General features: G+C 31.2%; 3 protein-coding genes and 1 long non-coding RNA gene across 17 annotated transcripts in view; 1 reads left to right on the top strand and 3 right to left on the bottom strand.

Moving 5' to 3' along the window:
- LOC145965466 (neural-cadherin-like) overlaps positions 1 to 3,504 on the top strand; it is a 194,431-nt gene extending 190,927 nt beyond the window's left edge. For 11 of the 13 annotated variants that reach the window (XM_083089034.1, XM_083089029.1, XM_083089035.1 and 8 more), the window contains one exon: positions 116 to 3,504. In XM_083089034.1, the coding sequence (XP_082945160.1) occupies positions 116 to 225 (110 nt within the window). In that variant the 3' untranslated portion in view covers positions 226 to 3,504. The remainder of the gene's footprint in view (positions 1 to 115) is intronic. The other 2 variants (XR_014436721.1, XM_083089030.1) reach the window with 2 other exon arrangements.
- The window catches only part of LOC145965479 (uncharacterized), a 178,054-nt gene that overhangs the window by 11,628 nt on the left and 152,973 nt on the right, over positions 1 to 13,453 (bottom strand). The gene's annotated exons all lie outside the window — the stretch shown is intronic.
- On the bottom strand, positions 5,801 to 7,336 carry LOC145965412 (uncharacterized). Its single transcript, XM_083088946.1, has 4 exons — positions 6,996 to 7,336; positions 6,814 to 6,912; positions 6,461 to 6,606; positions 5,801 to 6,249 (listed from the first exon to the last, which is right to left on the bottom strand). Exons 1-4 carry the CDS (start codon positions 7,224 to 7,226, stop codon positions 6,099 to 6,101), a joined length of 627 nt encoding a protein of 208 aa, XP_082945072.1. The 5' UTR covers positions 7,227 to 7,336; the 3' UTR covers positions 5,801 to 6,098.
- On the bottom strand, positions 7,619 to 9,726 carry LOC145965477 (uncharacterized). Of its 2 annotated transcripts, none has more exons than XM_083089078.1 (5): positions 9,410 to 9,726; positions 8,897 to 9,271; positions 8,533 to 8,631; positions 8,134 to 8,312; positions 7,619 to 7,834 (listed from the first exon to the last, which is right to left on the bottom strand). In XM_083089078.1, the coding sequence occupies exons 2-5, from the start codon at positions 9,146 to 9,148 to the stop codon at positions 7,696 to 7,698; spliced, it is 669 nt and encodes a 222-aa protein (XP_082945204.1). In that variant the 5' UTR covers positions 9,149 to 9,271; positions 9,410 to 9,726; the 3' UTR covers positions 7,619 to 7,695. The 2 variants fall into 2 exon arrangements, with proteins under 2 accessions (XP_082945204.1, XP_082945205.1); XM_083089079.1 differs by having other exon boundaries at positions 7,743 to 7,834; positions 8,082 to 8,312; positions 9,410 to 9,721.

Raw genomic sequence — 13,453 nt, 5'->3', positions numbered from 1 at the left:
AAGCATGTTATAAAGGAACTATCATCACATTAAAAGATTCCTGCCCTTTTTTCTTATTCTTAAAAATTTTAATTTTTTTATTGCATTCACAACAAATAAATTGATATAAATACAGGTACAGATGATGAGCAACACGAATACGAGTATCTAGGCGCCTGGGGTCCGAGATTCGACAAACTGGCCGACATGTATGGTCCTGCGGAGGAGAGTGAAGAAGAGGATTAAGTTAGCGTCCAAAAGTACAGCCGAGTCTCTACATCATACCACACCGAGTCACGCGATCCATATCATCCGAATGAGTGCTCGTGCGATCTTGATCAAGGCGACCTGATCTGTCACGTCGGATGGTCAGGGATCTATCACGAACATTCGGAGGATCCCGAGAGATACCCGCATCCCTCGTCGAGAATGATAAATTCTCGACGAATGTGGAGCGGCAGCATTCTCATAGTTGTGCGGTTAGTGAAAGTACTATGACGTTAAACGTTACGTCATCCGTAATGTCATCCGCGGTGCGTGCACAAAAATATACACAACACACGCACATATACATATATATACTCGGGATCGAAAACGAAGGTTGCAATAATGCTGGATGATTAATGGTAGAGATGGTTAATAAAAAGGCGGAGAGAAAAACGTCGCAGCATACCTATCTGTATAGTACGTTATGTAACGTAAAACGTAGTGAAATATCCAAAGATATTGCGCGACGAGACTTTTTTTAACGGATTCCCCCTCCCCTCCTCCTCATTGCATCACTTCCTCACTCATCGGTCACCATCGGGGTAAATTACTCCCCCGCGTACACTAAATACATATATACGTGTAGGTGTATATCGCGTTGTTGTCATCAGTGTTGGATCTTAGATCAGCGTCTCGTCCTCGCGTAACCGGAATCGTTTATTTATTTATTTATCGTCGCGATGCGGGCGAACGCGTTAAATGTGTTGTAACGAAGTTAATCAAGGGCATTCTCTCACACACATACACATACACATACATAGACACAGACACGTAACACGTTAACACGATATCGTTCTCTCGGCGTGTCATGATTCGTCGACGACGGCTCTCGTCGCATAAATTTTTTATTTCTTCGTTTTTCTGCACGAGTTTCGCAGGATCTCGATCCTTAATGAGTACATTTCATTGTCCTGAACGCGGAGGAGTTCTAAAAGCAGTGCACTCTCGTTCGTGACGGACGATCCTACCGTAGATAGTCTGCTATAATAGGGATTAACGTTAAGGTATCATTAGTTGTCGCGACATCGGCTCATTGTCGTCATCGTCATCGTCATCGCCATCCTCATTAGTGATAGTATTATATTAAATATTATAATATATATATATTATAAATATTTATATATATATAGAAGAACGCACGAAGCGAAAAAGAGAGAGAATGATTAACGAGAAAGTCCAAGAAGAGAGGGAAGAGGAACTTGCGTTGACAGAGAGAAAGCACGAGTTTATCGTGCGCGTAATGTAATTATTATAATTTTAATATAGCGGACATAAAAAGTCTAAGTATAAATACAAATATATATAAATATATATAAATATAAATATAAATACAAATATATATTATACATACAGACAGAGGACACGTACGAACATACAGACAACACGAGAAATGAGATGATACGCATCCGCTAAACTATGCTCACGTTGATATATCTCGAAATAGTTTTAATATTTATTTTACGTCATCGAAGAGAGGGGAGATATAGGAGAATTCGGAGCGCAAAAACACGGCACGACGGGGTGTATTAAATACGCGTGCACGAGGAGAGAAAGAAATGTGGAATTTCAGATTCTAGTCATCTCAAATGGTTCGATGATGCATCGTTTCGATGTAGATTGGATTTCCTGAACACTTTTCCACAGGGACGATTTCCAGAAAGATAACACATTTGTACATTAAAATTATAAAATAAATTGTTAAAAATTTTCTTTTTTCTTTTGCTTTGAAAATTGTGTGTAATTTAGGAAAAGATAAAAATTAATGTATAAAAGAATAAAGGAAAAAACTGGCAATATGAATTTTAAATTGGATCGAGTGAATTAATTAACGAACGAAGAAGGATACTTTAGATTTTTTTATCTCGACAAAATTAAAAGAATTGATTGTGCGTCGAGAATAAAAGTGAACAACCGACCTAAGAAAGAGATTCATAAGAGACGAGGCTTGATGAGATCCTCGTGCACGTTCGATTATGTCGTCGCGCCTTTCGCGGAAAGGAACTTTCCACGCACCGAGCCCCGACTGAAACCTGTAAAATTCTCAACGGGAATTTATTAATAGTCAATTTACCAGTTAGAGAGAGATGGCGTTATAAAAGATGTACGTCGTAAGCACTTGTACGAATATTGTAATTAACATGTGTATGAGTGTGCCGGCGCGCGCAATATTCTGCGCAACGCTGTATAACTGTCCTACCAATGATCGTGTTTGCGTATGGTTTCTCAACGAATTTGTGATATTAAGTTGCGTATGTCTACATCCTACCACCTATCTAAACACACGTCCCGCATACAATCGTTGCTCCCGAGGACTGCGAGCATCGAGCTCTGATGAAGCAAGAGGAAATTTTTTTTAGACATTTGATATTGTCTGACTGATAATCAGTTTCAAGGGCAACGTATGAAAGAATTGTTGCAATTCCCAATTTCTTTGTTCCTAAATTGAATAGATTACGTAAAGATGATGATGGCTTAATGATAGAATTTCGATATAGGAATAGATTTTTTTCGAACTACAACGAATGTCCGAGATGTAAATTTACCACCGCGTTATAATACGGCAATAATTCTACTGCGAGCAATAAGTTCACTAGCAATAGATACAGTTTTAGTTTCACGCATTTAAAATTTGTCACCTTGAGCTTACTTGATTCATAATAAAATTCGATTACATAAAGAAGGAATATCGCGAATAGAGAAGAGAAAGATGTCTTTCAATGCATCAAAATTGATGAAAAGGTTTATTTACATTTATTTTTCAAGGCAAATAACTTATTTTTGAGAAGTTTTAAAGAAATCGCCGAAAATTTTTTTATATATTAAATTTTAATTAGTTTAATCTTACATTTTAAGACTTTTATACATGTATACAGTGTTTATTATTTTAAGAATTGTCATGATCTCTCGGTGCCCGTATGTCCGATTCATCGAAGCCCACCGTTCATCCTAGATCTTTTTAGTCTATCCATTCCTTGTCATGTGCTCGATCCCGTAAAGTAGATTCTAAGCAGAGACAGTATTTGAATGGGGATTATTATTGAAGGACGAAAGAATTATCGTTGAGTAACTGTATTGAGTAGCGCGCAAGTGCGCGTTGCGTGTGTGCAGTGGCAAAAAAAAAAAAAGAAAAGACAGCCTGATTATACGAGTGAAGACGTCGATGAGATGCAATTGATTGCTCGTTCGACGATCAATCGAGGATCAAGATAAAAATAAATTCTTGTCCTTTCATTTAATTAAACATATAATTCAAAATAATGGATCTTAATTAATCTAAGTACAAGAAAAATGTTTCGATCGTTAAATGTCAATTTATTCGGATTCTGTTTGGAGTAAATTGTTCCAAGCAGGTTTTAATTGAATTTACATGTAAACTGATAAAGCAGTTTTGTACATCCTGAAAGATCCTTTTCGTTTAATATGACAGTGATTAATTGCGTACCTGTACGTCGACGAGGCTCGAAGTCTCCTCCGTTCGCTCGACCCGTACACCTCGATAATTTTAATTTTAAAAATTTCGCAAAGAACTATACGTTTAACGCGACGATGGCGGAGAACGTACGCAAGAGATGGAATCTAAAGTTCCAAAGTATGCTTGAAGAGATGCAAAGATTGAAACCGGTATTACAAAGATACCTATGAGATATCTTGAAAACATTTAAAATACGTGCCCGAAAAATTAATATATTTAATTAATATATTTTTTGGATATCTCTACAATATCTCCTTTTTTAAAAATATCTTTATAATATATTCTTAAGTGATTTCATGTCATGATAAATTCAAATTCGATGCGATAAATTTTGACATACAAAAAATCTAAAATAATTTATTATTCTTAATAATCTTAAATAATTTAAAAATCGCGTATACATAATATATCATATATATATATATATATATGATATATTATGTATACGCGATTTTTAAATTATTTAAGATTATTAAGAATAATAAATTATTTTAGATTTTTTGTATGTCAAAATTTATCGCATCGAATTTGAATTTATCATGACATGAAATCACTTAAGAATATATTATAAAGATATTTTTAAAATGAGATATATATATATCTCATATAACATTATATCATTCATAAAAGTCGACGATTGGCGTGTCTTTCTGTGGCATTGAAAATTTAACTCGCAGAAGTTATATCGGTTTCAATTTTTGCAAAAATTCTTCAAGAAGTTCATAAATCAGGAAAAAGAATTCGCGGGGCAAAAAGGAATATGATTTTACTCGCGACCGATTGAATTTACTTGTACTTTTAACAAAAGATGTTGACGATTTATGACGAGAGAAACGCGAAAAGTCGAAAGAAAAATAATCTAATCGAAAAAAATCAAGGGAAGGAAGGAAGCAAAAATTAAAGTAACGACACGTTCCTTAAATTCATTCCAAAATGCAATCTCATTGCGATTAATATAATTAATAATAAAAAGATTCGGCTCAAAGTTATTTATCGTCGTTAGATTAGTCTCTGTGCTTGCTTGATTCGTGCGTATAATTCCAGAAAATTGGCATTGTAAATGAAGGCGCGAATTAGTTCGAATGTCCCCTTACGTAATACAGGGAAATTTATCGTCTAAATACGTACTTATCGAATTTTTTGAAAGATCTCATTTTATATTAAATTTTATCGAAATTGATATTACCTCTTCTCGATACCTATATTCTTTACGAATTTAAACAGAAGAAGAGTACGCTCATCCTATATATCCTTAACCCTTTCTCTAAGCACTGCCTAATCGTGCACAAAGATATACTTTGTAATTGGGGTACTACAGGGCCGAGCGCGAGTGAAACTCGTACATGTAATTGATGTAACCGAATTCCGTTCACAATTTCAAAGAGATAGAGATGAGAAAAAACATAAGAATTGAAGAGATACCGCTTCACTGCATCTCGTGGAGAGCAAAAAAGAACATCTCGTTTTTATTAATTTATCATACGCTCTGACTCTAAATGGTTGCTTTTATCTTTTTTCTTGTAAAAATATAGTGTTTATTTAAAATTTAAATTATTAAATTATTTTAATAAAAATTAAATACTAATATATAATATTGAAATCTGTTTTCTTGTTCTGTTTTAAATTTTCTCTCAGATTTGTGATGTACGAGAGAAGAAATAAATGCAAAGTGTATCGACACATCTGCGAAAAATATAAGAAGAAAGTTGATGAGATTAAAAATTAATTAATTAAAATTTTACACTGCGCGAATATTAAAAAACAAAATTAAAAAACTCGAAGAATAATCGAAACCCTTATAATTTCAAATAATTTATTAATATCTACGAAAGGTGTTCTTTCACAATGTCATAGTTTTTGAAGCGAAGCATAAATAATGGTCGAGAGCGAAAGAAAAAAAAGAAAAAGAGATGGCATTATCTGTCGGTCGATAAAAAGAGAGATCACTGTAAGATATACATATTATTACATAACGTAACGCTGCCACTGAACACATCCCATTAGTACAATTACCATATATATATATATAATTATAATAATATTAATATTAATAACCTGCAGTATATACTGGGACACACTGTATTATTAATTAAATTGATATTTATTAATGATTATAATTATTACATTATTACCACTATATTATCTATACCATTTGTACTTTACACTTCAGTTCGAACGAAATAAATGCCTTCTTTTTCATAAAACAGTTGATGGAATGATAATGTTGTGAAAAGCGAATTTATTTTTATTAGATCAAATTATATTATCCCTTTTTGTGTGGTAATTTGCAAAAATCATATATCGAAGAATTCCTGTGATATTAGATTTAGAAAACCTTGAACTTCCACCTTCCGTAATAAGAATTAACAATATTAAAGTATCATCTGCGCTGATTATTTGCACGGTTTTTCCTGCGATTGTTGCAACGACACTTATTTTCTTTGTTATTCTTAGCTTGTGGAAGTTCGCTTTGTATACGTTGCCACAATTTCGTTTTCGAATGCGATAGGAGATACATTATTCCATTATCCCTAAATTTATGATTAATTACATTACATTTTATTTACATTACATATATGAATTACCTATTTTTTGAAAATAATATAAATTAAAATTCAGAGCAGCTTTCAATAAAAGTGTCAACATTTAATTTAATAATTTTAAAAGCAAAGGATTCAGATTTCACAATATTTATAATACTGATAACAGAAAATTTTTTAGAACGAAATCGCCATCACTCACGGAAGTTCCTTGAAATCGACGGCTCTTGTGACATGAAGAGTAGTAAGAAGAATCATTGTTGCTATTCCATTTGTAAAAATCGTCATGGATGATTTGTACGCATTCAATATTTTGGCTGCATTTTCCAATCCTAGTCGACTAAGCGTCTGCTCGAATTAAGTTTCAGTATAAATTTTTGCATGAATTAAGTTACAAAAATTCAATTAAAATTTTTATGCATGCAAATGTATGATTGAAAGTACTGTAATTTGCAGCAGATATTTTTACGCATACTTTTACCATCAAGAACTGTTTTGTTAATGAAATATATTAAAATTAAAATAAAAAGGATAGGACAGACATCATTACGTTACATGACAAATATTCTTTGGCAACGTGCTTAAGACGAGTACGTCTATCGGTGTCCATACACAGGCGATTGCAAATTCCAAAAAGAATGCTGTTACTAGAAACTACAATTGAAAATGCAAAAAGAGATAAAAATTAAAAATGTTAAACAAGGCTAATGAAATAGTGTTCTCATCATCACACTAACCTCGTACACACACATAAAAATAGGTTTTGGTTGTCGAAAAGATTGCGGAAATATTGTGGAATTGACGACGATAACATAGACACTCATTAAGATTAAAAATTTGGTAACCGGTGGACTTGCTATTAGAGGACCGTATTCGTCTTCCATAGCGTTAGCGAAGCACGTTGGAAATATCGATATATTTAAGCTGTTGAGCATCAATGCCCATATTGTATACAGTAATCGTACCATATTGTAAAGATATACCAAATAATCGTGCTTTAGCCATTCGGATTTAATTTATGAATTATATTGGTTTCCAGAAGAAAGCAAATATTTTTCAATGGCACTTATGATGTGAAGTCAGCTTTGTAATTTCCAATTCATTAGATTGGAATGTCGAATATAAAGCTTCCCAAACCGAAAATCTCTCAAAATTAAAAAGAATGTTTATATATTTGCACACATATAAAGCATCGCTAAATTATAATAGAGAGAATATAAAATATAAAATCATATCACTTTAAAAATTGCTAATATAATTTCTATAAATTCTGATTTGTGTGGTTTAAGATTCGATAAAATATAGACAAATATGATTTATTTTTATGCTTATGCAATGTAGATAATGACGAAAATAATAATTTAAGAAAATTTACAAATAAATATTTATTAAATACAAGCACGTAAACAATACAAATGTAACGAATTAGTAGAAGCTCTAACTTCCGTGATTTGTCGTAAATGGATTCATTCGATAAACTTGATAAAAGATTGATTGGGTCACTTCAGGATTGCTGAATGTAATCCTCTTGCTTTTACGTTTGCGACGTTTTGCAACATTCACGAATTTTAAATGTCTTCCAGAGAACAAGAGAAATTGTTATTAGATTAGACAATATCGTGGAATTTATAATGCACTCTATATCTTTTATTTCTCAAATAATAAAATGTAAATAAGGCTTTTTGTTGATAAATTCTAATAAAATAAATAAGCTATTTTTCTTAAATATCATAGTAAGATTTAAAGTATCTCGAGAGACAATTTCTTTTCATTAAGACGAGAAGTTGCATATTAAAAAAAAAGTTGCATTGTAGTTTTATTACATGTCAGTGACAATTTTGCGGATAAGATTTTGAAGTTGTCAGGATTCACTACTTGATCCACGTATCCAGAAATGTATCCAGGGACTCGGTGGCATCCAGCATCCACACGAAGGATAATAACGACATGCAAAACGCCATATACGTCGCTGCGCTTTCTGTAGCCATATAATCCGCGATTGAATATAACCAAGAGTAGCTATCCAGACCCATCGTGGAATTCAACCAAATTAACTGAAACAAAATGCGTATTCTCTTAAATAAAATAAATGTATTATCACTGATGAAGTGATTTCAATTATAGAAGTTTAAACAGTGAAATCTCATTGAAAGGAATCAATTATTTGTGATTGACAATTTTTTTAAAAATTTATATAAGAATGAAATAATTGAAAAGAAATTAAAAATCATAATTTAAGAATATTATAGAGTATTGTATCTGGATGTTGCGTACCCATCTACTAGATTCTTGAGTCAGACAGAAAATTACGTACATCATTGGTATCCATATCATACGAATTGCTAAATTGGTACTCAATGCAGCTATCAACATCTATATGAGAAAGCCAGCTTTCAATTAATATTACACTAGATAGTCCAAAATTATTTTTTTATGAATCAAAGATATTAATTAATTTTAATATTTTATTTTTTTTATATTTTACTTTTATTCCACAAAATTACGTTTTAAATATATTTAATTTTTTTATATTAATAATTTTATTCTTTTTATTAAGAAACATCGCATAAAAATACAATCTTTCACTTCCTATTTAAATCGACTCTAAAGCAATAAATAACAACGCTCCAGGACTTACTTCATAAATATACAGCAACTGAATCGGTGGATCTTTGAGAGTTACAGGCCACAATCTGTATTCCGCTAACAAACATAAAACCGAGAAAACAAAGAGTACCGAAGCGTATGACGGATCAAAAGGCAGAATATCTTCCTTCTCGAAACATAGCCCGATTATGCAAATTTGTCGAAGATGTGTGTACAATCCTGTCGCCACTACAGTTGTCCAGTGAGGATCTATGAATCTGGCATAATATTTCACCGTTTCCATTTCAAATTAAATATGCGATGGTTCTCTTGGATTTAAAAAAAATGATCGTTCTCTAGTTATATATGTTTCTCGTTCCGCGACGGTCTCACAACGATTTCAGATCGAAACATGGATTAGCTAAACCTAAAAAAAATACTTTTAACTACGATCTATTTTTAAAATTATAAAAATGTATATAAAAAATTTTTTTAAATATCCGAATTAATGATATTAGATAAAATAATTTATATTAAGATAATTAATGTATCTATCGTAACAAACCTTGCATGATGAGAACGGTACCGTAGAAGAAAATGATGCTGACAACATTACGTTTATTTCTTTTTGCAAAATCAAAATATGAAGAGGTTTCTTTGGTTAGTATTTTATTTTTGACAACAGTGACAGATACACAAATGTTGAATATCTCTTTTTTTCGCTGAACTAATCATTAGCATCAAATGTCGATATAGATAATTGTAGCTTGCACCAACTGTTAATTTATCATTGCACTATCATTATCTCGATGCGCATACATCGAGTAGCTAGGTTATAATTTTATTAAAACTGTCGCATAACATAGAAACTTCAAGATTATCTCGCATTTGTTTCATTAAGTAGATATCTAGTTTTTCATAGAAAATTATCATTTTTAATTTAATTAGCGATCTTGCTGTTTAATTAAATTATCATAATCATTTCAACAAAATGGAATCTGTTATTTCGTCTGAGATGAAAAGTTGATTTAATTTTTTAATTATCAAATTTATTTGATCAGATTCTGATTAAATATTACATTAATTCGTTTTGGCCTCGTAAGAATGACGGTCAATAAATATGTGAAACATTGGACATCGCGCTGGGCAATCAGTCGGTCGATAGCATTAAATAAGAATAAATAAGAAGCGATTTGCTACAAGTGGATTAGAAGAAATCTTTCAATTTTCACAAGTTCCCTTTTTGAATCAAGGAACAAGTGCCTCGATGACGCGGACACCGCGTTGTCGGTTAATGGAATACTCTTGTACACGTTCTCTTCTTTTCAGACTCTCAATTAATTTGCTTTCATGCAATTCTTTTTATTCTTGACTTTTTAAGTGCAAACCGCTAATTTCTTCCGGAATAAATACGTGCTTTTATATTAACATTTATCATTTTTAAGGACTGAAACAACATGATTGAAGATATATATGATTTTAATATAAATAAAATATAAGAAAAATGGACGCAATATAACATGTTTAACATAATAACATGTTTAGATAAGCACAACTTTATCCTACATGATATACGATTTTAATAAATTTATTTCAATAATAAAAGTCGTCTTTTTTATTTTATATATTTTATATACATACAGATAAGATAATTTTAATCACTCCACTAGAAAAAAGCGATATTGAGCTTAAGCTGTAATACATATGCAATCGCAAAAATGATGCACTATTTTAATGTAATTTCAGAGCAGTTTAATTAATTCTAATCATAGAAACTGACACAAGTATCACTTTTTATTTGCAATCATTGTTTTTATTTTAGCATTCGTCTCCTTGAATTTAATAAAACCTCATCTATATTTTACGTGTTTTCTATAAATTATTACACAATATTGCATTGCAACAAGATTCTTATCGTCATCTGTATCTTTAACATGTAATATACGGAAATTGAATCGCTATAATTCTACATTCAGATAAAATCTTGAAAGATACATAAGAATTTTAAGACACGTGTATTAGATTCATTCGAAGTGCATGTCATATGCATATTTATGTAAGAAGGATATCGAAACTGCATCCATTTCATTAAAATAACGTAATTGAATGGATTTTTGTCATCGTTGTATCTTATCAATAATTATTTTTGTCTCAATATGTATTACAGGTGACAAGAAGCAAATCATGGAACTCGATTTTACTTTTGTATGTCTGATATATTATTATTGCTATTATTCTATAATTTAACACTTTAATAAAAAGAAGAGGTCATTTTTCTCCGCAATAGCCACTACTCTCTTCCAGTTAGATCTACGTTTTCTGAAACAATGCGTCCTGTATCTCGCTTTCATACATAATGCATTATATTTGGTGAAAGCTTCCCTGTAACTGTTGCGAAAACGAATGGCGTTGAATAAAATAAGATCGACTTGTAAATCAAAATTTCGAGTTAAGAGCATTGATATCATCGAGAGAAAAGAATATAAAAAATGGCAATTTTTTATTCTAGTTATGTTTAATTATAAAAATGATTTAAAGCAAGTAAATTTCTCTCGAAATTGTACAAAACTTTTTGGTACATTATGTTACAATTTTAAATAAAAAATATAAAAAGTTTATATAGAGAAATAGAATAAATTAAAACTATTGTACAGTTTATTCGCTCGCTTTTATTTCATTATTTTATTATATTATTTATTATATTATTATATTATTTATTACATATTATACTTGTTATGTTATTATATTATTCATTATATTATATTATTTTATTTATTATATTATAATAATTTTTATAAGTTTATTAGAAATACTTTATTTTACAAGTTTGACAGAAATATTGTTAAAAAGCTATGAAATGTAAATCGATAAATAAGTAGTAAGATAACTATGTTAGGATTTTCACAATAACTAGGAATTCAATGTTAAAGCTCGTCACTTCCACGGACCTGATATGGTTCCTAATATGGAACAAGTGCGGACACGGAGGTAGCACTCAAGTAGAGAGCACCAGGAAATTGCTCTCTCTTCAATCCATTCCCTTTGTCTGCTCTTTATGCGGTTGACAATCTCGCTACGTAAACGTGGATTACGGTTAAAGGATAAGGGGATTATTCATTGAAAAAGATATTATTGATTGATATTATTCCCTGTAAAAAGACAAAATTCCAATTGTTTCTTCTGTAAAATCGTTCTTTTCGTTTCAATAATTAAAGACGGAAATTAGATGGTTGATTATATAATGGATTGATATTATTCTGTGTTTGCAAGAGAGATTTTACAGCATGTTACGTAAAGAGAGATCGTATAATAAAATTATATATTTATTGCCATAAAATTAGAAATAAAATTTAATAATAAAATACACATTTAAAGCAACGTACACTCAAATTCTATTAATAATAAAGTGTTTCTATTTCAAAGCTTCTATTTTCAATCAAATATTAATCAAATAATAAAGTCTTTCTATTTTCTTACTTTGAATCGATTTTTGTAACTTATAAAATAATAAAGTGTCTCTATGTTTTATTAAAAGAAAGCATATATTTATCTCACTTTTATTTATATGATTTATAAATGAAAGAAAAAAGTTATTTCGTTGTAAAAACCGAAATGCTTCACGGGAAACTCCGAGGAAACCTTTTTCTCCACGCTATCTACTGTACTTTCCTCGACTGACGTCGAGTTGATCTTAACGTCAGAGATACAAGTTCGCAACAAGGCCTACGCTAAAGTGGCCCAATATGATTCGCGACACATTCGCGGAAAGTCCCGGCGATTACAAGATACAGTGTGATCTGGCAGGTAACCATGACGACGGCACAGTGCATCGAGGAAAAGTACATTCGTTTCCGAGATTCGACTACCTCCGACGCGTAAGAAGTATGGCAATAAAAGAGCGAAGAAGGGCGGCGGGTGGTTAAAGAGGAGGAAAATCCGACCGAGCGAGAGTCCTCTTGGAAAGTCGTACCACTCTTAGTGTCCCTCCTTTCATCCCTCTTCCCCTCTCACGGATAGAAGGAAATGGCTTTTCTCGAGAACATGCCGAGTTCTTACTTTCCTCGCATTCTTATGCTCGAGGATTATTATCGAATTGCTCCGTCCTGCCCCGCATATTAGATGAGTTAACATTTCTGCTCGGAGAATTTACCGTTCGATTTTATTATCATGTGAAGTAAAATCTTTTATTATATTATACGAACATTTTTACTTTTCGTCACGATATAAGGAAGATGAATTTGTCTGAATGGAAGAGAATTTTTTGGGTGAAATATTATTTCTTCAGGCATGAATTTATCGCGTTAATGTAACATTTTTACAATTGTTTTAACATGGAAATAAGTTTTGTCAATTGTTTTGAATAAAAACGAAATATAATATAATTGTTTTGAATAAAAACAAAATAAAATATTTTGTTAAATAATATTTTCACTATAAAATAAAGAAATATTATTTTGTTTTGACTAAAAACAACGAAAGAAATATTATCTTGTTAAATAATAATTTCACTATAAATTCTGATATATCCAGCAATACAATTATTACATTGTGACATATTTATAAGATTTAACAACGATCAAAATCATATTAATATGTAATCAAGATGAGA

Source organism: Camponotus vicinus, unplaced genomic scaffold (genome assembly GCF_025532165.1).
Source record: "Camponotus vicinus isolate PSW18456_S1 unplaced genomic scaffold, iyCamVici1.0 SCAF_14, whole genome shotgun sequence".
Taxonomy (NCBI): Eukaryota; Metazoa; Arthropoda; class Insecta; order Hymenoptera; family Formicidae; genus Camponotus; species Camponotus vicinus.
Note: the sequence above shows the minus strand (reverse complement) of the source record. Positions and strands in the feature narration are given on the sequence as shown.

What these genes read in the sequence shown, in the direction of transcription:
- LOC145965412 (XM_083088946.1), bottom strand. Translation starts at nt 7,226, where the DNA reads ATGGTACGATTACTGTATACAATATGGGCATTGATGCTCAACAGCTTA. An exon ending in TGCCAAAGAATATTTGTCAT is followed by an intron (nt 6,607 to 6,813) that starts GTAACGTAATGA and finishes TAATTCGAGCAG; the next exon opens with ACGCTTAGTCGACTAGGATT. An exon ending in GTCGATTTCAAGGAACTTCC is followed by an intron (nt 6,250 to 6,460) that starts GTGAGTGATGGC and finishes TCATAAATTTAG; the next exon opens with GGATAATGGAATAATGTATC.
- LOC145965477 (XM_083089078.1), bottom strand. Translation starts at nt 9,148, where the DNA reads ATGGAAACGGTGAAATATTATGCCAGATTCATAGATCCTCACTGGACA. An exon ending in AGTTGCTGTATATTTATGAA is followed by an intron (nt 8,632 to 8,896) that starts GTAAGTCCTGGA and finishes TTTCTCATATAG; the next exon opens with ATGTTGATAGCTGCATTGAG. An exon ending in CTCAAGAATCTAGTAGATGG is followed by an intron (nt 8,313 to 8,532) that starts GTACGCAACATC and finishes ATTTTGTTTCAG; the next exon opens with TTAATTTGGTTGAATTCCAC.